The 23,915-nt window shown below is 36.4% G+C and overlaps 2 protein-coding genes across 5 annotated transcripts; one reads left to right on the forward strand and one right to left on the reverse strand.

Moving 5' to 3' along the window:
- Positions 1-884: 884 nt before the first annotated feature.
- LOC129580585 (fatty acyl-CoA reductase wat-like) lies at positions 885-10,367 on the reverse strand. 3 transcript variants are annotated; one of them, XM_055471171.1, is made up of 9 exons: positions 9,360-10,367; positions 8,488-9,290; positions 3,433-3,677; positions 3,286-3,373; positions 2,687-3,203; positions 2,553-2,612; positions 2,265-2,468; positions 1,877-2,165; positions 885-1,744 (listed from the first exon to the last, which is right to left on the reverse strand). In XM_055471171.1, the coding sequence occupies exons 2-9, from the start codon at positions 8,521-8,523 to the stop codon at positions 1,492-1,494; spliced, it is 1,692 nt and encodes a 563-aa protein (XP_055327146.1). In that variant the 5' UTR covers positions 8,524-9,290; positions 9,360-10,367; the 3' UTR covers positions 885-1,491. The 3 variants fall into 3 exon arrangements, with proteins under 3 accessions (XP_055327146.1, XP_055327145.1, XP_055327144.1); XM_055471170.1 differs by lacking the exon at positions 9,360-10,367 and adding an exon at positions 6,667-7,046 and having other exon boundaries at positions 7,332-8,898; XM_055471169.1 differs by lacking the exon at positions 9,360-10,367 and having other exon boundaries at positions 6,667-8,898.
- On the forward strand, positions 10,037-14,885 carry LOC129580586 (sodium-coupled monocarboxylate transporter 2-like). Of its 2 annotated transcripts, none has more exons than XM_055471172.1 (10): positions 10,037-10,251; positions 10,436-10,595; positions 10,694-10,811; positions 11,137-11,204; positions 11,271-11,422; positions 11,502-11,642; positions 11,712-12,182; positions 12,270-12,288; positions 12,375-12,529; positions 12,613-14,885. In XM_055471172.1, the coding sequence occupies exons 1-10, from the start codon at positions 10,037-10,039 to the stop codon at positions 12,905-12,907; spliced, it is 1,794 nt and encodes a 597-aa protein (XP_055327147.1). In that variant the 3' UTR covers positions 12,908-14,885. The 2 variants fall into 2 exon arrangements, with proteins under 2 accessions (XP_055327147.1, XP_055327149.1); XM_055471174.1 differs by having other exon boundaries at positions 10,208-10,333; positions 12,613-13,246.
- The last annotated feature ends 9,030 nt before the right edge of the window (positions 14,886-23,915 follow it).

Below are 23,915 nucleotides of genomic sequence, written 5' to 3' on the forward strand. Positions count from 1 at the left end.
AAACAGAGTAAACAAAAGTCCACGGACATATGGCCAAGGCCGTACTGATCACATAAACTGCTGATTTGTTCAGCAGACCCAAGTTACGTGTGCTGATACATGCGACTTTTTTTTCTGTTTTGCTGTTACGTCTATGTAAATCGTTCAATCGGCTTATCAGTAGCAACACTCGGTCCGTTTGATTGCTGTCATACAAATATAATGGCACTAGAACTTTCTTAAGGCATTCACTTGAAGGCACAGTAGCTTGCCAGTTCAGTTTCTAATTTATTCAAACCACAACAGTGTAAACCAAAAATAGTTTTACTACTACAGCTTGGGAGAAAAATAGAATACCCGTCATTCACGATGATTTTTCGATTGAGTTCGATTTTATTAATTGTTTGTGTCTTTGTTGTCGTCATTCAGCATGGAACGGAGGCCAAAGCATTTCTAGAATTTTTCTACGACAATCAAAAATTCCACAACAATTATCAGCATCGTCATCAACAGCCACAACCCGTGAAGCCGGTTGGGGGCAAAGAACGCTTCAAGCAAATTTGCAATGTGATTCATGGCATTAATGATTGCTACGCTTGATAAACAACATCTTCATAAACAACATCTTCATATCAATCATACGTTACCTGTTAAGTTAAGAAAATACGACAAAAATTGTTCCAAAACAAAAAAAAATAAAAATAAACTCATTTTTTGATTGACTTTGATTTAAGCAGAAAAAAAATGTTCGTGTTTATTTGTTTTCCCAATGCCTAGCTTAAATTATGTCACAAGTTGTTTTGATTTGAAATTATTGTTTTCAATGTTGCTGTTCGAAAAGAAGTGTATTTGCAATGTGATCCGACATTAAGAGCCGAATTAGCGTGGAATTGCACTTTTTTCCCTTTGTTTTTTTTTGTCTCGTTGCCATATTTTTCGATTGGAATGAGTTCACGTTGAAAATAACATAATTGTAACGATACTATATCAAAACATACAATTATCCGGATTGAATAATTCAATTATTTTGTGATAGAATTTGGTATTTGTTGAATTTGGAGCGGAATCTCGTGCAATAACAACAACGATTCAATGCCAAACAATGAAAAAAAATGCCAATAAATCGGACACATAATGAAGCTCATCGCATTTTAAATTGAACACATTTTCGAACATAACATGATTTTAATTAAAATGTTTATTGAGCTTTGAATTTGCGGTTTTCCGGATTGCATTTTCGCCAAGTGACACCGACCACAAAAACACGATTTATTATTCTAACATAATATGCCCGTTGAACTACAAACTAGGTGATATAATATATAGAGAAAGGGAGAGAGAGAGAGAGAGAGAGAGAGAGAGAGAGATGTAAATCGTTTGATACAGAGTACAAATATGCTTACAACAGAAATTATGTTGTAAATAATTATCAAATCAAATGCATTGGCTGCATTCCGACGATGATGAAACGAATTTTTGAAGTATTTTTTTTTCTAATTCTCGTTTCCTACCTTACAACAACGAACGCAAAAGCCATTTCAATACGAATACATAAAATAGCAGTACTAAAATGGTGAAGAATGAATATTTCAGTGTGTAATGAATGTATTTTAATTTGCGTAATTTGGCTCTCGATTTCGGGAATGTTTCCAATGGATCCATTAGCACGTAAACGCGCATACCAGCAAAGTATGCATAAAGGAAATTGTTCCATTCGAAGTTACGCGAATCGGAGGGGAACAGTTTTTTATCCACATCGGTCATGCTATGACAATGAAAATAAAAATGTCGACAATAAAATTAACGAATAGTTCAAATGCAAACAATTGAAATGTGCATATTATTATCGATTTGAAGAGACAAAAGAAAATTACAACGAATCGGTCGTTATACTTACCGGTCGTATACTTCGTGCACGACATTCGTGTTATCGAAATGTATTCGTTTGTTCATGAAGAACGTGATCACATTCTTCATTGATTTGATTTTACGGCAAACGGCCAACAGTCGTATCTTTTCGGGGTTGAAAAAGTCCATGAAGAAGCACGGCAGCGCCTGCAGGAATATGGTTGCCAAAAAATCTTGCCATTCGTAGTGTGTGAACGTGATGACCGGGTAATAAACGCATTTCATACAATGCAATAGCTCATATCGTCGAATTGTTATTGAATCTTGCCCCAAGCGCTCTACATTTAGTCAATAAATTGGTAATTCAAAATTTTGCCCACAAAATTTCAAAAAAAAAAATTACATTTCAATTCGTAGAAACGAACAATAAATATTACCTGAAGTCAAATAGAATCCCTTGCTTGTAACATGGAACACTTCTGGGTCGGGAATTCGTTTGAGCGTTGCATATTTTTCGGCAGACAAATAGATGGCCGATAGTGTTGTATTAATCACGAAATCAGCACAAATGATATCGATTACAAAATCATTGGATACGTGCAAATGACGCAAGAATCCCACGCCGATACCAACACATAAACCTGAATTCCCAATACATTTAATAATTTCACACACATAAGTTTTCGCTTTGTTTTGTTTTTTTTTTTTTTTCAATTCATATTTACCATTTATGCCAGTTATGTTGTTTGTCCATCCAGGAATTGGGTCCTGATACGTAGAAACAACTAGAAACGGGCAAATATATGCTTATAATTTGTAATTGACACTAGAGAAACAAATTCAATAAAAATGCACATACTAATTGACGGCCGAATAACGATGGTTGGGAAATGTGCACTGTAACGCTTGACCAGGCTTTCGCTGAGTGCTTTTGTGTATGTATAGCTGTTGGGCCATGGGTTCATAAATTGCTGTTCGAGTATTTCGATAATTTCACGATCGGCACTCGTTTTGCAGCGATCGAGCACCTTTAACCAAAACTCCGGCTCCATTGGTGGATCGTAAAATTTCTCCTCAACAATATCGCGCGGGCAATGCGAATAAGCCGTTGAAATGTATGAAAACACTTCCAAGCGCTTCATTTTCTTGGCAATCTCCAGAACATCGCGCGTACCACGCACATTTGACTGCACCAATTCAAGTAGCGGAATATTGAAACGAACATCGGCCGCCGCATGAATGACCACTTGAACTTCATTGCACAGTAATTCTACGTCTGTAGCACTAATACCGGCACCAACTAACTTCAAATCACCCGTTATCACACTGAGTCGGTCATGAAAATGTGGATCCATATCTCTGAGGCGTTGATACACCTGGTGAAATAAATTTTGGTTTGAATTTTTTGAATTGGTTTTGCACATTTTGCCGATATACGGCACACTGTTTGCGGCTTACCGGTCCAGAGCAGATGTGCCGTATACGTTCTTCCGGTGTGAGATTCTTTTTCGGACGCAACAAGCAATAAATTCGACTTGCACCAATCCTAAAATTGTACATTTTATTGGAATTTCCATCCAGACAAATAATATTGAAATTAAATACCGTAATAACTTTTCAATGTAGAGTTGGCCAAGAAAACCAGCGCCACCGGTTAAAAACACACATTTCCCTTTGAAGTACTGGGATATTGTTGATTTTTCGTAAATATCATCTTCCAAATCCATTTGCATGTAGTTGATACGTCGAATACATGCTTGAAACTCTTCTTCGACCGTCTCCGGTCTCTTTTCACTCAACACAACGTCCTCTAACGATGCAATTGGCTTCATTGTAGCCCGTTGCTTACACTTGTTTGATTGAAAAAATTGAAATAGCCAAAAATTAAACACAAAAAATCACTAAATGTTTCAGTCACAAAGTCGAAATGTCGCGTATGAATCGATCAATGCGAGCTAAAAGCATAAACTAATTTATCGAGCTTCCGTAACAGTAATGAATCTACAAAGTCATTGCTACGGCCACTAAACGGTGCTAACGAATAAGCGGCTCGATTCAAATTAATCGATTCACGTTGACACTAAAGTCAAATGAGTCAATAAATTACGATTTGTTTCTGTTTGAGCTTTGTGTTTTGAACTCAATTTTTTTTATTGTATTCAACAAAGCAACATATTCTCTGCTTGATTGCTTTTGATCGTTATATTTATTTATTCTTGTTTGCTTGTTTTTTTTCTTTTATTTCTCACTCTCTCGATGGTTCGTGTCAACATAATTTCAACATTTTGAAAACATTTTATTCCATTGAATTAAAACCGAATGGAATGGATTTTGGTTTGAGTGTGGGTTTTTGTTTTGAGCAGGATAGAGAATGGTCAAGCGTAAAATAAAATAAAGCAAAGCGACCGAAAAATTCCCTGATCACATTGACAGCGGCTTCGATTGCACTTTGTATATAAAATATAATGGTGCGATTGTACACGGTGCAACAAATTATAAATTATTCAACAAAATTAAATGAAGTACAAATTAATCACTGGGCCCATTAGCGAAATCAAATCGACGCGTGCACATTTGCTACGCATAAATACATTTTTATCGTTTTGTCACTAATAATTATTATAATGAATCAATGCGCAAAAATCACATTTGTCTAGTTGAAGTAGTTGTGTATGCGCGCTTAAATTTTGTTGTTGTCTTCATTCTTTCGCAAGCGACGAACAATGTACACACTACTGCATGCCACTCTCATAGTTATTTATTTTCACGTTTGCCCGTTTGCCGTAGTGAACGAGCAATTTTTCACAATTATTTCCACATTTTTTTCTTCCCTCCAACTGTAAATGACCATTTCATATTCGACATTTTCATGTATGTCCCGATTTTTATGTGTTAATTTGCTTCGCAATGGACGAGCAAAACACTCGAGCGGTTTTTATCCAACAGAACCGAACAAACAATGTAATTTATGAAATATCAAGTTTCCGGGTGAAAAAAAAATGAACAACAACAACAGCAACAGTAACATCAGCATAAATAACAACACTGAGAAAAACAAGGTAGAGAGAGACCTTTTGACGTAATGCATACAAACACCGGAATAAAACAAATTTCGATACGATATGAAAAACTGTATTGATTCTGTATCAAATGAATGTATCATTTTTACATTGCAATTTAGCACGTTCGAGTGTCAAACTTTGGCATCAGAAAAAAAATTCGTTCATTTTCACGTGCATATCTGACCCAGAGCCAGAAAAAATGAACAGAGAAAAAAATAAATTTTATTAATATTGAATGTTGCAATCGAACGAAATTGTAACAAACCGAATGTAAACAAACACGCGCCAGGAAAAAAACACTCCGACCAGGGAAAATGGGTTGCAAATGTGTAAATACCGTTGGAATCATATAATATTGTACAATGTTCACCGATTGTAATTTTTTTTTTATCCATTTGGCTGTTGCCATTTTTTGTGCTTCTCTCGTGCACACGCATATAATGTGCCAATTATTGCGCTATCTGATGCGTTCGGTATCTGTGGTAATTGCGTCAGAATCGTCGACAATTAAATCCATTTCAGTGACCGTTTGTGCATGTGAGCAACCAAAAACCCTATTTGCCCATGTACTTAAATCGACTCTTTATAACTCAACTTTTTCGAGTCTGTTTTTTGTTTGTTTCTTGTATCAAATGACCAGCCCTTTTTCGCCCGTATATACATTTGATGGGTCTTTCTTTTTGAAGAGGATGAAAAAAATAGAATAATTATTAAATAATCGTCGTCATCGCATATCTTAAATCCGATGCAGAAAACCGACAACAACATCCAAAGTTGCCTCATCAAGCGCAAACAAAAGAAGTAATTTCATTGTAATTGCGATTCTGACAACTGAAACAAACAAAAAGAAACTCATAAAAAGCAACTACAGTTTGGAAAAGAGTTGAAAAAAGAGCGAACGCATGGCTCGGTAGAAAGCAGTTTAAGCGAGAAGGGATACAAAATGGCGCTGGATAAGAACGAACAAAAAAAAATGCGATTATAAAAATGAGCACGGTTGAAGTTCTTTGCTGTGGGGAACTTTTTTTTCTTATTCTCGCAACTGGATTTGTTTCTTCAGTGTACCGAGATGATGAGACGTAGAAAAAAAATCATACTCTTATTTGGAAAAAAAATTCATTTCGTGCGCCGAGCAGCAAATGGAATGAGCCAAAAAGACTAGGATAATAGTCTTTCATGTTTGTCGGTTCGTTTCGGTTGTCCAGCGATGCATATGAAACGGAGTTAAGGTGAATGAGATTTTCAAAAAGGATTATGATGAGGTGAGCAAACAGCTCAAAACAAAAGTAACATAGCTATGAACAGCTTGAGTCCCCCCACATCACAATCTTTACGATTCGGCTCCAAGCGCATAAACTTGCCGTATATGAATTTATGTATGAATTTTGGAACGCAGGTCATGCTCTCTCTCGTGCGACGCGGATCTAATTTTATTATTTATTTAATTATGGCACAACATAATAACGGGCACATAATTGCGATTATCTCGCTCCTTATGCTCAATAATAGCCATTTTCTTGATAAAATTGTTCCATTCACTTTGGCTCGTGGCGTATTAAATGTTTTATCTCTCTCTCTCTCTATCTCTCGCTCCACCGGCACGTTCTCTTTTCTTAGCACTTCGTTCCTCCGAATGGAACATTTTCACTTTCATTAAACGCAAAATTCGTTATGTGGCTTGTCGTAAAGTTTCGTTTAAAATGCGTGAAATTGCGCGAAATTGTATAGAATTCAACCGAATAAATCATAAATATTTGCACGGGTTATGATGACTTACGTAATGTAAATAAAGATGTTTGCACTGAATCTGAACACGAAAAAGCAGAATACAAGCTCAAAAGACGGTTGCACTGTCAGGTATCCAATTGTCTAATGTAATGCGGTCCGTGGTGGTTGCCGAATTTATCCATATTTTCAAGCAATAAACAACAATACATTGACGTCTTTGGCCAGCATCGCGTCAAAGTCTCATTGTTTGTTGACTGTACAGTATTCAGCTACCGCCATCAAATACTTCATAATTATCATCGACACGGTACGATGTTTTTCCATGTTATTTTTTTTTTCATCACAATCGCAAAACGCCCGAATGCTCTGTGCATACACAAAGTGGTTGGACTAGATCTAAATTTGGAACGGTCGAATGCTTTGCTGGGTCTGCGTTTAAATTGTGTACAAAATCCAGTGTTAAAAGTGGGAGCGGAATATTTCAAGAACAAGTTTTAGTTGATTTTTTTTTTTTTTCTTCTTCTTCTTCATCGTCGTCGTTTGGCTGTTTTGCATATATTTTTTTGAATAGAATTTAAATTTAAGTTGTATAACTCTAAGCTATTGCATTTATTAAAGTCACATGATCGTCGCATAAGCAAAACGATGCTCAACATCGCCTGAAGCTTCTCATTTGAAGACATAAAAAAATAGAAAGTAAATTGTTTGTCTTACGGAGATGCTGTGTATATTAGAGATGGTCACATGAATAAAGGAGAAAAAAACACTCATACACACACGACTGATGAATTTGCATATTAATGCAAATGTTTGTAACATTGTTGATTGTTATCGCCGACTATGCAAATTACCAGATGTGCGCTCAAACCGCTTGAATGGGTTACATTGTCGTCTCGGCTTTTTCCAGTCAAGTTCAAACGCAGCGACTGTTTACCTATTTCAGTGATTTATGGCAAAGATAATTGATTAAATTGCGATCACTGGCGCAAATTGCTATGATTGTTTCAATAAATATGCACTTGATGGGTCACGCGAAACGTATCGAATTATTCGATATCACAATCAAGCAGAACAAAATATCTTGTGCCATTCGAAAATGTTCCGGAAGAACGCAATTCATTTTATTCCTGGTAAATTTCAGATGTTCTTTGAACTTCTCCAATTATCTACTGTGGGCGGATCGTCATTATTATTATAATTGTACTCATTATTTCTCCGACGGTGTTGCATTCTCACCGTATCTCGTAATGCGTATGCGATACTCGCTAATTCCAGTTATTGCAAATTAGAACGAAGTTTGATGCTGACACATACACATCGCATTATTACTCATTCTCACCTAACAAAACCACTGCTCAGCCCACCATTGTTATCTAGGGAGTCAATTGCAATTTACAATATGTATGCATTTAATTTGAAATCAAAGTTGAACGTATCACGGCAATGTGATCGCTGATCATATGCTTATCAATACAGGGCTGTCAGTGTTTATCACTCTGCGTTCGGTATATTTGAGCTTATTATCTTGTTTTGCTTTTTTCTTTGCCCTATTCCCAATTTGGGTAATCCCAATCTCATGTCATGTCATGTCATGGATTTGGAGTAAATTTTATCGATTTTTTGACACTTGATCAAAATGGAACTAAAAAAATCTGCGACTTGCCTCTGATACAAGAATATGTTTCGGCTTTGTATACACTCAATTTCTGTCTTCTTGAATGTGCTTTGTATGGAAGTGGAGCAAACAAAAATGCGGATCATGTTTCAATACATGCTATTGGCACATGTTGCAAAATGTAAGAGACACGTGCAAAAATCACTAGTACACTTTTCTCGAGCACTATTTCTTTTGTATATGAATTTTTCGTACTATGAATTTTAAGTGATGTTTGGCGAAAAAGATCATATTCCATTCACTTTGCCGCCTGAAGAAGTGTTTTCATGTTGGTGTTAAAATCCATTCATGCCCGACCGTTAGCCAACCATCGATAATATTGGTCACTGCGTATTTGAAACGTGTTTTCATGATAGAGCCCGACCAGAGCCCGACTGAAGCTCGATTAACATTGAATCGATTCCGGTCGTGCATACGTCAACCGCACACTATTTATTGCACAAAATCAAATGTCAAGTTGCAGCGGTATTTAATCAAAGTTAAATAAACACATTGCACACGATACAATCTTTAAATTCAATTGTTTTCTGCCGTCTTATTATATACTAAAAAACTGTACAAAGACATCTCAAAAATGTATTCGTTGCTATTATCACGAAAAAACTATGACTAAATCGAACTTTATTCGCTGTAAAATCGAATGATTCTGGCTGTTGATTGTTCGCAACATCGATCGCTTATTTTTCATATTTTTAATGAATTCGCGACCAAACAGTGAGTTATGATCAATTCAATCAACGTTACTGATTGCATTCGTTCGGGCTAGCTGTGATTTTAAATCGATCGAAAAGTACCGAAGCCCGAACTGTCGGTTCGTTCCAAACCCGATCATTACCCGAACGATGTTCACGATGACGATTAACGGCCGATTATTTATTGTATTTAAATTTGACCCATAATAAATTAAGATATCATGAATTTAAATTTAATATCTCTCTGTATCTTCTATTTTGAGAAAGGCCCATCCGGGCTCGAAACCGAAAAAATAACGAATATATCTGGAATGATAAAGATTGGTAGTGGCGAATCAATTTGACAAGCATTTGTTCGAAAAAAACATTTCAAACCTAACGACTTTTCCATATTAGAGGTCAATCATCTAACACTCTCCCACCGAACCAAGTGCTCATCAAAATCGTCAGCGTGCGCGTGTACACAACTTCATAGCGGCTCATAACTCGTTTGTTGCCATTCGTTTGTTTCTCATTCAAGCCGTGCTTTATGTTTACGTTGAATGTATACACTTACACTGGCGCACTGTCTGGTATATCAAATTCTGGTTTGGAAACTCACGTGACTTTTAACATAATAAATGGAGGTTCTTGAATACGATCACATTAAATGGCACAATTTTGTTGGTATAATATGTACAACAGAAAAGTGATGTTATTTTGTAGTTGTTGCTGTTGCTGCTCTCTCTCTCTCCATTTCTCTCCTCATAATCACTTCTCTCTTGCCTCTTTAAAGCTTGCAAAATTTTTGTGAATGTGCATTTTTCAGCGTGAATTTCGATGTATTAGTTTTTCAGGCTTTGCAAACGGAGATATCGGTTTTCAAATAATCATCCTCAGTCGATCGAGCCACCTTTCACTGAACAGTTGCTTTAACCCAACAAATTTTCATTCGTTTCCGCAATACAAAGTTTGATTCTCGCGACTATCTTCGACTTAGAACACAGCTTATTGGAGCGTATGAAAATAATTGAGTGTTTATTGTTATTGTTATTTTTTCTGTAAAAACAAGTATGAATAAAAGCGTGTCACTTATCAATGCAGTTTCCTCATCAGCTGTTCAATTTACTGAAATCGATTATGTCATAATAATTTCTTTAATGGTCATTTCATTGGCGATCGGAGTATCTATTGCATTTTTCCATAATGGTGGGCGAACAACGGATGATTTTATGTTCGGTAGTTTCAAAATGAAGAGCATACCGGTTGCACTCTCGTTGCTGTCCAGGTGATTCGATTCGATTCTAAGCACTTCTCTTTTTTGTTTTGACATTTTCGTTTTGGCCGTGAAATTGATGAACGTCGGCCAGGTGACACAAACAATTCTCAGCATTTGTTTTCGCTTATTTTGTTGCAATTTTCATTTTCATCAAAATTTGAAAGAGAAAGTAATTTGTGGTTTACAATTGTAGTCAATTGACACCTTTAGTGGTTTTAACAATGCCAGTCGAAATATACTCGTACGGTTGGCAATACACGCTGTTCATACCTGCACTATTTCTTGTAATGCTAGCACTGTGCTATATTTTTCTGCCGATACTATACAACAATAAATTGGACAATTGCTATACGGTGATTAAAATATACTTCCTTGACAATTACATGCAATTATACATTGATAATAGACGGAATGATTGATGAATTCAATTGAAATGACATTTTCGTTACAGTATCTGGATGTACGATTTGGTCCATTAGCGAGAAATATAAATATTGTGGCTTTTACACTAAATAATCTGTTGTATCTACCTGTGATAATGTACATTCCATCTCTGGCCTTTGCCGAACGTATGTATTCCGAATAACTTGTATCATATGTTTGACACAGCTGTCAATAATAACGCGGTAATGACTGGTGAATATGTAAAACACGTTCAAGTATTAACTCATTTGTATTTACTGTAACACATGAGCCTATCAACGACAATATTTCATGTGATTTCTCGATATCTAGAAATTCGACGAATGTCATTTAATTCGCGTTAGCAACCGTTGTTTTTAAAATGTTCACGTTTTTGCTTTTAAATCGCCTATAGCATACGCATGAAGCCGATTCACAGTTTAACAAAATTCCGTGATAAAATTATTTATATGCTGATTATGTCAATTTCAGTAAGTCATTTCGATGTGCATGTGGTTAATGCAATTGTTTGTTACGTTTGCATCGTGTACACGGCTCTGGTAAGTTGGATTGTCTCCGCAAAATGTTGAATATATTTTTTTCATTGGCGAAAAATTGAATTTCAGGGTGGGCTCAAGGCGATAATATCGATAGGGCTGATCCATGCCCTAATATTGGTAGCATCAATTGTTGCAATTGCATTGCTTGGAGTTTATCATGTGGGGCTGGCAGAAATTTGGACTCGATCGGTAGTTGGTGGTCGAATTGTTCCACCTGAGTAAGGAATTTGCTTAAAAGAACTGCATTTTTGCCGTGAACTTGATCCGCAATCTTCTTTCTTCTTTCGGTGAAAATAGTCTCTCAGTGAATTTGACGACTCGAACAACGCTTTGGAATTTAACAGTTAACACATTTTTGGTTTGGGTCGCTCATGTCGCATTCAGTCAAAATATGATTCAACGAATTGTTTCGTTGCCTTCACTTCAAGATGCAAAACGGTTCGTACCGGTTTCATCTGATGATATTCATGAAATTCTTAAATATTTCTTAGTTTTTCGTATTCTTAGAACAGTTGTGATATTCTTCGTTGCTGTAGCAGTAATTCTCTTCATAAATTGTGGCATTGGCTTGACTATGTATGCATATTACTATGAATGTGACCCAGTTAAGAGCCATATTTTGCCAAATTATGACATATTGTTGCCGCATTTTGTTCAAAGCATTGCTAGCGAAATTTCCGGGATGTCTGGCCTATTTGTCGCTGCATTATTTTGTGCATCGCTCAGTATCGTCTCTCCTATGCTGCATTCATTGTCTGGAATTTTGTACAAAGATGTTATTCGACCATTAAAACTATTTCCCGACAACGATGCCAATGCTAATCTCGTAATGCGCCTCATCATTTTTGTCGTCGGCACATATTGTGCGTTGAGCAGTACTATGGTAGAACAATTTCATTCCACTTTTCAAATTTTAAATGCCATCACTGGTATGACGACTGGTGCAAAAATCGGTGTATTTACAATGGGTTTATTTTGGTGAGTCACATGCTTTAAATTATATTATTTATTCGAATTATATGCGATTTGCGGTAGTAATAAATTCCATATTTTGATTTTTTCAAGGCCATGGACCAATATTAATGTAAGTCACATGTTTAATTATCATTTGGTTTAAACGCGAGTTCCGGTAGAGCAAAAAAAAACAACAAATCTGTTCTTAATCTATAGGGTTTGTTAACCGGAACGGTGTTCAGTATGTGTGTGGTGTTTTCCTTGATCGCAAATGCACAGTATCACATTGCAACGGGAGCTTTGCGTCACAGCACAATGCCAACATCAATCGACGGGTGCCGTAATGTAAACCTTACATTAGTTCAAGCATCGTAAGTTTTTGTTTTGAAATTAAAACATAAATCGATTAATCATTTTTTCAGAAACTTTTTTTTCTACATCGTTTTTGTTTCAGCCCTGAAGCGATTCTTTTCAGTGATGCCGATGAAGAATTCGCTATCCATGACATTTCGTTCCATTGGTACACGCTGATTGGAGTGATTTGCGTCTGGTTACCGGGTGTATCGATATCATATTTTACTGGCGGTCGAGATCTTAGCAATTTCAATTTTCAGCTCGTTTCGTCATGGATACACCCGTTTGTACCGAAGAATTTGTTACACACAAAACTAAGGGTGATTAGTGTTATCAACGATGATGAAAAAAATGAACCATTGATTGAGTGCAAACACAAAATTTTGATCAAATGATGAGAAACGAAAAAAATTATGCAGAAAAGAAAATTGTGAAAAATTTATGGAAGATTAGACCAACAAAGAAGCCTAACTGTAATAAACATATTGTCCGTACCCTTGCTGTTTATCGCCGGTTGACAACCGGCACAACCATAGCATTATGATATGACTTTGGGTGCGATAAATTGTTGTTATTTTATACTGTGTGTAGCACACATTTGTACAAATCTATGTACATTTTGCTAGAGTGTAGTGATTTTTGGGTTAAAATAAGTAGGCTAAAAAATATAAAAATATTTTTGGAATAAAGTTCAGTTATGGAACGATATTTGATTGAATCACATAGGAGAAGTGAAGCATTGTAGCTATAATAATAATACAGATTATATCATATTAACGCTTACGCTATTCTATTATGATTATTGCTCATATTTGCTTCGTTCATTCTTCATTAATCAGAAAAGTAAGCACCGAACCTATCTGATTCATTTCGATAAAATATGTTTGTTCAGATAAAAATGGAACAAAATTTCGGTCAATATTTTTCGATATGAACTTCTGAAGTGGCAATAATAACGTATCAACTCATCGCAGAGAAGAAGAAAAACTAATCATGATCAAATAATATGTCAATCAAGTGAGGAATTCACTTAATTTCAGCATGGGATCATTTTCTCGTATGTCTTCCTCCATAATAGCCGAAACGGACTATCGAAAAGCATTCCATAATAATTCAATGAATAAATATGAACTGCGCAAATATTGTTTACATTGGATAGATGGTATGGTTTGGCCAATCATATAATACGGAATCATTTGCCAGTGGTCATTTACAGAGATGAGTTATTATAATTTATTGAGATTGACTGTTCAGATAAATCAAATTAGTTGTTGATAGAGCGAAGCGTATCGTTCTCTGCACAGCACAGCACAGCAGAGATCCAATATCACTTCCCGACACTTTCCGACTAAAAGATATGATCCAAAGAATTTTTGCTACGAGAATATTATACAGTATACTATCAAGAATGTTCGGAGCTCTTCTACTCTGCTGTCGTTGAATTTTGATTGCGACCATTATTCACGAGAAATTAATATTTTATGATGGGTGTTCAAATAAATCCAAGCAACTGGAAACTGTTTTTAAAAATTTGATTTCGGAAAATTTATCAAATTTGAAATATGTTGGGCCAACGACGTTATTGGCACGTATTAATTCCAGCAATGTTCTCTTTCGACAAATGATCCCAATATACTACATCGAATTAAAAAAAAAAAGACGAAGAAGTAATAGTATCGATGCCGAAATAGTAGCAACACTTTCATCCATCACGAAGTTGTCACACGTACCAAAGTTTCTATGAACTATATTAGATATTTCGGTATGTTTGCTATGCACGTGCATGTATTCGAACACATGAAACACTCACAAACTTTTCGTCGGCCAAGAAAAGTATGGGTAGTATATTGAGTAGTAGTTTGAGACATGGCTCCACCGTTGACGTCGACTTCTGTCGAACAAAACTTGGAGATACGATTCATTTTTGTTCGACTATTTTATGTAACCGTTCCGAATTTGTTCACATTTTCCTTTTGATTCGTTTTTTGCTCCCATTGCCTTGTTTGTCACATAAAACATTTTTTTCCCCTTTTGTGGTGTTTGTTTCTTCAGCGAGAATAGTTAACTTTCTTTGGAGTTTTGTGTACCGTCGTCGTTGTCGTCGTCCTCTCGGTGCTTCAGTTATAAATACATATTTCTCCTCGGAGAATTATCAACTTGTGCACTACAGAGCGGCAGCAGCAATGACAGAAAAAGGGATAATATATTTTATGTGCATTGACAAAACAAAAGCAAGAAATATTTACAAGTTTGGTGTGGCGTGTTGTTGTTTTTTGTGTTGTCAGTTCGCATCAAAAGCAGTAACAATAAAGCTGTTGAAAGTTGCCACTATGAGTGGGATACACACTGAAAACTTTACTCATGCTCCCAACCATGTCTCGCTCATGAGTTTGACTCTCATAGTTGCATACAACGCCAATGAAAGAGAGACAAGCTCAACACACGCATTATGATTCAGAAAGTTTGCTACAGCATCGTGAAGAGAAGTAGAAAATTCAAAATGCTCCATTTAACTTTATCGATAATCAAATTTATGGGCGCATAACAGCAATCGATTCGAATATGGGCAAATATTTTCAGCGTTGACATTGAGCATCAATGACCGAGATTCGACGAATTCCGGTCGAAACTGCTGTTCTGAAATACTTTGCATTGATTTATTTCAGAATTGGGGAAATATGTGGGGCTCTCTTGAGAGGCTTCTCTCCACTGTTGGAACAACACATGCATCAGACTAAATGACAACAAGCAGCAACATTTCAAAGTAATTGTTTATCTTTTCTTAACTTATAATTTATTCACATTGCGCTGAAGAAACTTGGCCATTCACCATACGACACAAAAAATCCGCTATGTGACAAGAAATCTTCAACAATGGAACGATAGAAAGATGAATCCATTCTATTCTATTCTATTAGAACGTCATTTCTATGCATTGTATGCACGAGATGAGTGCTGACATTTTAGCTCAGTTAGGCAGGCATCTATCTCATTTGAAATGAATGGTTGCATACAAAGCGTATGCATAGTTCCGCGCATTGCACACTAGATCAAATGTGGATTCCATTTATTTCTAATTTTATTAAGTGCATGAATGAATTACCTTTTTCATGCAAACGCGCCAAACATTCACGACGCATACAAGTGTAGACACAACTCGTGACGCTGTCAGCACTGTAATGATTGTCATTGTGAATGAAGTAAATTGTGTGTAATATTTTATGAGCGATACTGCGTCACATGTTCTGGTATAACGAGAGAGGAGTTGTGATTCCAGATTTAACGAAAAAAGCAATTCACTGACGACATAGTGATGCACAAGCGACACCGCATACGATGAACGAACAAGAGTTGCTCTCAATGCTCATGTTGTGTTTTTCCCTCTTTCTAATTGCAATGAATAACATCCCGACATTACTTTGGAAGTATGATGTGTCTTAATTTTCAGACTCATTTATTTGTGTAGCATTACTTCCCTTCGACTAATTCCCATTACCCATCTCATGAAGTTTTTTCCTTGTCGAAGCAGAGCGTATATCACTGTACCCGCATAAAACGCAGTGATTCTTCACGAGGACAAAAAAAAAGAAACCGAATCAAACACGTCGCATAATAAATCAAAAATGGTAATTCATCCCACTGCAATGTTGTTGCCTCCTTTTCATCGGATAGGAAGTTTAAGTTGATTACATCGTTTCTTTTACTCAGTAAGTGCATATTTTTCTAAGGGAAACCATTTCTTTACCTTTTAATTTTATACATTTTCTTCTTTTTGTAGCGCCAAACTTTTGAGCAGATGAAAAATTCCCATCCGTTCTTTTTCTTTTGTTTGATTGTAATGATGAATCTTGGAATTTGTTTTTTAATATTAATATGGTTTTTGCTTCTTTTTCGTGCGCATTTAAAATTATTAAAGTGATATCCATTTCTCGTAATGTTTTTTAAACCATCGTTTTTTTATTATAAGAATTCGTTGGCTGGCACTTCGTGGTTCAATGAATAATAAATGATGGCGGCGGTGGTGGTGGCGGCGTCAGCGTTGATGTTGCAACCTTCAAACGACCAAGCACTTAAAATTTACTCTTAAAAGCATTTGGGATAGAGGCTGAATGATTGAAGTGACTATGACCCAATGTCTATATTTTTCGTCTATTTCGATGCGACGGTGCAATTTTCAGTGCGAATAAATAATAAATTACACGGCAAACACCGACAAGAATTTCATCTCTGTTGCATTCGAATAGACAAATCGAGAGAGAGACAGAGAGAGAAAATTGAATGGTGTTCATCGCTTTAGACATACATAGCCGGGTAACACTGCGAACTCTCTAACTCTCTAACTCACTCTCAAATATTCCGTCAACCGCACTAAATCGATTTGAATGAATTATCTTTAAAATCTAAAGTTCTGCAAATTGCCACTTAGTGTTTGTGTGTGTGGGTGTGGTGGCTGCAGTGTTCATCAAGGAAATTGGTTAAAATGGTTGATTCTTGCCACATAATACTAATTGAGATATTTGCTTCGATGAGCACACGGGGCATGTGCTCCTGAATCATTCATTAATCTATCGTTTTGATGGGGTTAGTGCAAATATAATTCAACCTGGGCTGTTTGTCTATGAATTGACATGTCGTTACTTTATCAACTTATTTCGGTAGCTTGCGACAGCATATCATTTCAGCTATATATACAAGATGGCAAGCAAATGAATTCGGTTGCGTATCACCAAATCCTTTTATCAATTCAAAATGTTCAAGTTGAGACTAGATTTATCCCCATTCCATCTCCCACCCTTCGCCACAATACTGTCGCTCGTTCTGTGTCATGTAGAAAACAAATATTTAAGTGAAAATTTGCTCAAAGAGCACACATTAAACGAGCATGTGAATGAAATTCGGCTCTATTAGCCGGAGTTATATGTATATACGTATAGCAAAACGATGATTCAGTAATGCACTTACATGCAATAAAGATAACGATAAAGTAAATATACTTTGTGTCGTTCATGTGTTCTTTGTCTCTCTTTCTCTCCCATTTGGTACCATCGCTTTGGCTACAGCACATGCCAAGACGGTAAAACTCCCAACAAATTGAGATGGAGGCGTATAATATCCCGTTAGCGAAGCGAATGATGAATATCTCTTTGCACAAGGGAAAAAAATATGTAAAATGGAGAAATTTTCCAGATCAGTGTTCAGGCGAGGCGAGAAAGAGACATACACAGCGAGCAAACGAACGAGCGAGCAAGGAAGGACAGAGGGTCTATGCGTTAAAACGGGATTGAGATAATTATCCATTCATAATAATGCATGTATTTGCGATTGTATGATATGTGAAATATGTCTTACATAAAATTTAACCGCCTGTAATCATTGCACTTGGCTTTCAACACGAAATGGGATTGACTCGGCGACAAGCTAACGATGAATAAAGATTGTAGATATGTTGACGAAAAAAAAAAGTTAAATGGGGAGAGAAAAAGCTGCTTTTGCTTGTGTTCCCGTCCATTGTTGACGCGACGAACCTCGCGAACACACACATACAAATACATGTACATTGTACATTCAAAAATCCTGCAAATAATAAAGTATCTACAAGAAAGTATTCAAATATTCTTTCGCCTTTGCAACACAATGGTTTCTAGTTATGCATAAAAAATTGCATGTTTGCCTCCATGTTTTCTATCATCTTTGCTTTTTGTTCGCTTTTTGGTTAAAGTCAAACCGTTCGTAAGGAATTACATCCAATTTGCGTTTAGCCGCGTTGTGATGACAAAATAAAGGTTATCTTACACGTTCACGCTTACTACGTAGCACACCGACAAACATGGTTCAACATGTGAACAAATGACTGAATGAGTAAAAGTTGCGAAAAAAATAATCGTTTGTTTTTATTTTGTCGTACGCTTTATTATCATGTTTTTTTTTCCTTTCAAAAGCGGCAAAAGTAAGTATCTTTCACACAATACACAAATCTCAACGCAAAGAGATAGATACCTTTCCATCAGCACTTCTTTTTCCGTATATATTTTTGTTACGCATACCTTGTTCTCGCATCGGCTTTTCTTGTCGTTCAAGTAGGGAAAATGTGTGTGGGCTTTTGAGAAGAAGAAATCATATCAAAACAAAAAGACAATTCATTTGTGTCGTAGTACTCGTAGGCATGGAGTTAGATGCCATTCACTATGAATGACTGAGCCACGAAGATTTCATGCTTATTTGCTTGTTTCTCTGCACAGTGTCTGACACACTGGAATAAAGGTGAACATAATAAAGTACAGATAAACCTTAGCACTAGCAATCTGTGCCATTTTTCATGAGGCGTCTCCACTCGCATTGAGTTTGTATTGTGAATTTTAAGGTGCATGCAACGCCCTTCAATGTAAAAAACAATACAAGTGGAGATGATACACGAGATTTATCTGTACTTTTGACAATGTCAATGCGCAAACTCATTCCAGTACTTCCGGCTTGGTTCCCCTAGCCATATTTTGTGGAGACTTTTCCCCATGCCACCAATTCCAATGCACGGAAAGAGGAAAATGGAAGCAGAAGTTATGGAAGCTTTGCGCAATTCATACGCATTGTGCAGGTATCAAGCGAACAGAGAGGGATTGACATTCACAGTGGCTCTCCGAATTTGGAGCTAAATTCATTCATTCATTCAGCTCGACTGCATTGCGTATTCTACTCAATGGCAAGGAAAATTTCAAATTATACTTGATTTGATGGGCTATGGTTTTCAACATCTTAATACCTCGATACGCACTCTAAATTCACATATATTTATAAATATAGCTCGAAAAATGTTGATTTAAAATGGAGAAATCAGATAACTCGAACCAACTTTATTAAGTTCAATGAAAAATTTGTTGAAATTCATTGGAAATTTCAATAAAACCCATGCAATGCTATGCTTTCTTTTTTGTCGACTTTTTTCTTTATGACTTTATTTTGCTAGTTTAATCTCAATCTCAATTTCGATCTAAATAATTATTTCCAATCTATAGTAGTTTTGAATTTTCTGAACTGAAAAATATCTTTTACTGCTAAAAATTTGCGTTACACGACACATCACCATACCATAATGGTTAAAGTATTAAAAAGTTGGCTTTTACACAATTTTAAATGTTCAGCGAAAATGAGATGGAAACTAAGTAGCATTAAATTGAAGAAAGAAAAAACTATGCGGCATCTCAAAGACTTACATGTGATCAATTAATTAACTAGAACATTGTGGTAATAATATTGTAGTTTGGAAAATTGGTAATTTCGAATAACAATGTGCATTTTGTTGTTGAAGTATAAACCATAGATGTTCATATCGCATGAATCCATACGTGTACAGAGAGCCAATACTTCATTAATTTGCTCTCAATTGGCAGTGTTGCTGCTTCCGAAAGTGGTTCACGTTTCGCCTTCCATGCGAATTCACAAACTAAATTTGGTTGCGTGGCGCAATATGTATGTGTATATGTCGGAAAAGTCGAATTCAGTTGATGCAGCATAATTAACGCTTAAACCATCTGCTTTTCATTCGCATCGTTCTATACATTGGCATTGTTGTTTCGCATTTAAAGCGCTGTATGTTTTGAGTTGGCTTTTTTGTTGGTACTCTTGCACTCTTTTTTTTTTATTCACTCACATTTTATATCGATTTTCCGTGTGATACACAAAGATGGTGATAGCCATGCCACACTATACGTACATGTTCCATTCGAACCTGAACTGCTCTCGGAATTCGGTTGGTTTCGTGATTTCGATGTGTAATTTAGCGCGAATCTTTTTTTATTCGCTCGAACAGGCAGAATAGTCCGCAGGGAATACGCATCATGTTCAGTGTTCACAATACACTCGCTTGTCTATGTTTACGTTTTGTTGTTCGCTTCATGTTACCATATCGCTCGGTTTTTACTTGGTCTCTCTCCCACTACCAACTGATTACAGATGAACTGCAACCACTTTGCTTCCAACGAAATATCCATTGAGAAGCAAGCGCAAACATAACCAAAACCGAAATAAAAAATAATGAGTATCAGTTGGCATGCTTCGCAAAAATGTGGAGGCTATTCGAACCATGCCGAAAATCGATGAAATTTAAAAAAAGAATGTTTGTACAAAATTACACAAAATTGAATTTTCGGACAGCAAAAAAATGTACATTGTACAAACATTGAATGCACCATTTTATCGATCTGACACCACACACTATTCAACACACTCGCTTTTTTCACTCTCCGATGCTTAACTTTAATGCTCTCGGGAAATTTCATAAATTGTTACCCATTTTTTTGAGCCATATTCCCATGTAAACATTCACATCTACCGACTCGACGCTTGGATTTTTCCTCTTTGATTGTTGCCTCAATCCATTTATCTTCTCACTTTGAACATTTACACGAACGGTGCGATACATTTTCTCACCCACGAAAAGAAGTGGCAAACAATCGGTGCAACAGATATACAGCAATTTCAATGTTCAGGATTGAAAGAATGAATGAAACTCAAAATATCGCACAGAAAATCTGACATTTTGATAATTTGATGTGTACCACCCTGTGATGATCCAATCAACAATCCATGCTGTGCAATTAATTATTTTTCATGGAATTTCCGAAAATTGTAATGAAATGCTTGCGCATTCAAATATTTTGTAAACTGATTCATGAATGACATTCTGAATCGCTGCGGGTGTGTATTTTGCCAGTTTCATTTGTGTTTTTCGAAATACATTTGGATTTCAAAGAAAAAAGTATATGAAAAAAATGAAACGAAAGCACTTGTCATTCGGAATTGGCATCAAGTAAGCCGGAACTTTTCTCTTCAACCCATGATCCGTCTGTTTTTGCTGTGTGAAATGATGGCGATGGGTGAATTCAAGTGGTGTGTACTTTAAACAGCATCGATGACAAAAGCATTCCAAAAATAATTGAGTTTCGACCCTCGTGCACATTTCATTCACGTCTTGTTCTCTCTTCCTCTCTCTCTCTCCCATTCATCCAGGGCAAATCGATACTCATGCATAGAATCCGGATGTGTTGAATGTTTCTAAAGATGAAATCATTGAAAATGCACTGAGCGTAAAAGTATGGGTGCGAACGTGAAAAGCGAAGATTTACCATTGAAATGTTGGCACTTAGCAAAGCAAAGTAGAGCAAGTTAAAAAGAAATGATTTTGATCGATGTCACGGAAAATAAAAATGAGTTGCACAAATTCACGTTCAACTGAAGGTGAAAACAATGCGGATGTGTTTCTTCGATGAATCAACCGAAAACAAAAAGATTCCGGTGAGAATTCCAACCAGAACAGCACTTGGCGTAGTCGAGCGCAACCAACAAAGCTAAATTGTAATTGGATGTGCGCAAATTAAACGAAGAGTGGAAAAAAGAGCATTACTAGCTTATCGGGTGGTGTTACCTGTTTGTAACTGTGCCGCTGTGATGCAGAGAAAGCGACCGAGATCCCTCGAGTGCAAAAAACTTTCTCTGGCAAGAAGATTGCCCGCTGCTGGTGCTACCATTGTCGTTGCTGCCGTTTGCTTGCTCAATATTTAAATAATTTCGAATGAATTTTCCACCATCACCGAAGCGAAATTAATCAAATTATAGCTGCACACCCGTTCGCCACGTCGCACCACAACGAAAGGATGAAAGACTGAAAAAAAGAAGAGAATAGAAAACACCGATTGAGGTACAACAGAATCAACCGTCCAGACATACGGAACGGAACGGAACGATTGCACGAAACGACTTCTAAAGTTCAAAATCGTTAGAGTCACTTGAATACACTGAATGAGCGTTTAATTGTGTTGACTGTACATGGGTTAATAAAGTATGAAAATTCTCGTCTCCATCTTTCTACCGCTTTCGGAAACTTGAACGATGGCGATGCACAGAGACAAACCAACTAGAGTTAAGCATTATTTTTTCTCTCTCTTTCACTCTCGCCAGCATTTGTCCGTGGCACAGATAAAGTTAACAGAATGCCACTTTTTTGCTGCAGTTGTTGTTGTTATCGTTACCTCTTTTTCACTCATTGTGATTCCATTTGCTGTCACTGCCCAGATTTTTTCTTCTCTACTTCACTTTTTCGTCAACGTTTTCCGTTTTCTCAATTCATGTTTTTATCGTCAAGAAGTTTCCCCGGAATGTTTTATTCCCTTTCTATCGTCTTCTCGTTCGTCCAATGAAAAATGTTTCTATACGTATAATAAAAGACTGGCGAGAATTTGACAACAAATTTCACTTCACACTGACAATAAGGAAGAATTAAATTTGAATTCATTCCTTTTTCGATATCGTGTCCAAATTGAGTGAGTAAAAAAAGAGACGAAATGAAAAGTTTCGTGATCTAATTGCACGGACGGTAGATGAGTTTTCATCTCGTGACAAAATTTTAGTTCCTTTTTTATGGCATATCATTTGGATGACTGGGTTTTTTTGTCTTCATTTAAAAAAAACGATGATTTTAGAATGTTTTGCCGAATAAATTGTGGTGGTAAAGTTGAAAATTTATGTGGAGATATTTACTCGGACTTGGGAAATAGCGATGCAATTACATCGGTTATCTGAACAAGACCTTTCAGATGGTGTACTGTTCCAAAATATACTTCAGCACAGAGTTAGCTGTTAGTTTTGAATCAGATATGGGATGCCACACTTTTCGAAAAGAAAATTCCAAAAAGAAATAACGAAATTGCAGCAGAAACATGTCAAGTGTTTGTGATTCATGGCATGGTTGCTGCTCTAAAATAGTTTATTTAGCCAAGTAAATGAAAGCGAAGTGCTTGCAATGCTGAGACATGCAATGCGAATGTGAACGGAGCTAAACGAAACTCTGAATATAAATACTTGAGTGGATGTTATTCGACATTCCTATGAACTCCATATATAAACTTAGCAACAAATGAATAGTTTTACTTGGAAAAATAAATCTCGGTAAAATGACAAGTCCATTACATTTTACAGTGTTGGAATAGTAGCTACCACCGATGGGGTATGACTGTTGAGCGAAAATTACAAATGGATTTTCACTTGATTCAACCATTTTCAAATGACAACTGAATGTGTGTGTTTTTGTAAAAGACAAATTGTCAGTCGTTAACATTGTGTCGTTCAAATTGACATCCAGTCATTGCCTCTTGATGGCTACACTTATTTTCACTTGAGCACCAAATCAACAATAACTTGAATTATGAATCGAATAGAAAACGGAAAATTGAATGACATTAAAGGGAACGGGAAAAATCCTTTGAATTCAATTGATGAATAGAAAACGAAAATGTTCAATTCATCCATGAATTTACTCTCTAACATAAGCGAAATGCAGTATGTACCTGCGTCAATTTAACCTTGACCCCGAAGAGCACTTGACCGACGCGCAACTGTGCGCACATTCAATCA

The sequence above is a fragment of the Sitodiplosis mosellana genome, unplaced genomic scaffold, assembly GCF_009176505.1.
Source record: "Sitodiplosis mosellana isolate CC-2019 unplaced genomic scaffold, AAFC_SMos_1.0 Smas_scaffold_1, whole genome shotgun sequence".
Classification (NCBI taxonomy): Eukaryota; Metazoa; Arthropoda; class Insecta; order Diptera; family Cecidomyiidae; genus Sitodiplosis; species Sitodiplosis mosellana.

Bases quoted from the DNA above. Each gene is read 5' to 3' on its own strand.
- LOC129580585 (XM_055471171.1), bottom strand. From the start codon at position 8,523: ATGATCTTTTTCGCCAAACATCACTTAAAATTCATA. The intron at 3,204-3,285 runs GTAAGCCGCAAA...TTATTTCACCAG, and splicing joins GGCACATCTGCTCTGGACCG to GTGTATCAACGCCTCAGAGA. The intron at 2,166-2,264 runs GTAATATTTATT...GACTAAATGTAG, and splicing joins GGGATTCTATTTGACTTCAG to AGCGCTTGGGGCAAGATTCA.
- LOC129580586 (XM_055471172.1), top strand. From the start codon at position 10,037: ATGAATAAAAGCGTGTCACTTATCAATGCAGTTTCCTCATCAGCTGTT. The intron at 10,252-10,435 runs GTGATTCGATTC...TTACAATTGTAG, and splicing joins GCACTCTCGTTGCTGTCCAG to TCAATTGACACCTTTAGTGG. The intron at 11,205-11,270 runs GTAAGTTGGATT...ATTGAATTTCAG, and splicing joins GCATCGTGTACACGGCTCTG to GGTGGGCTCAAGGCGATAAT.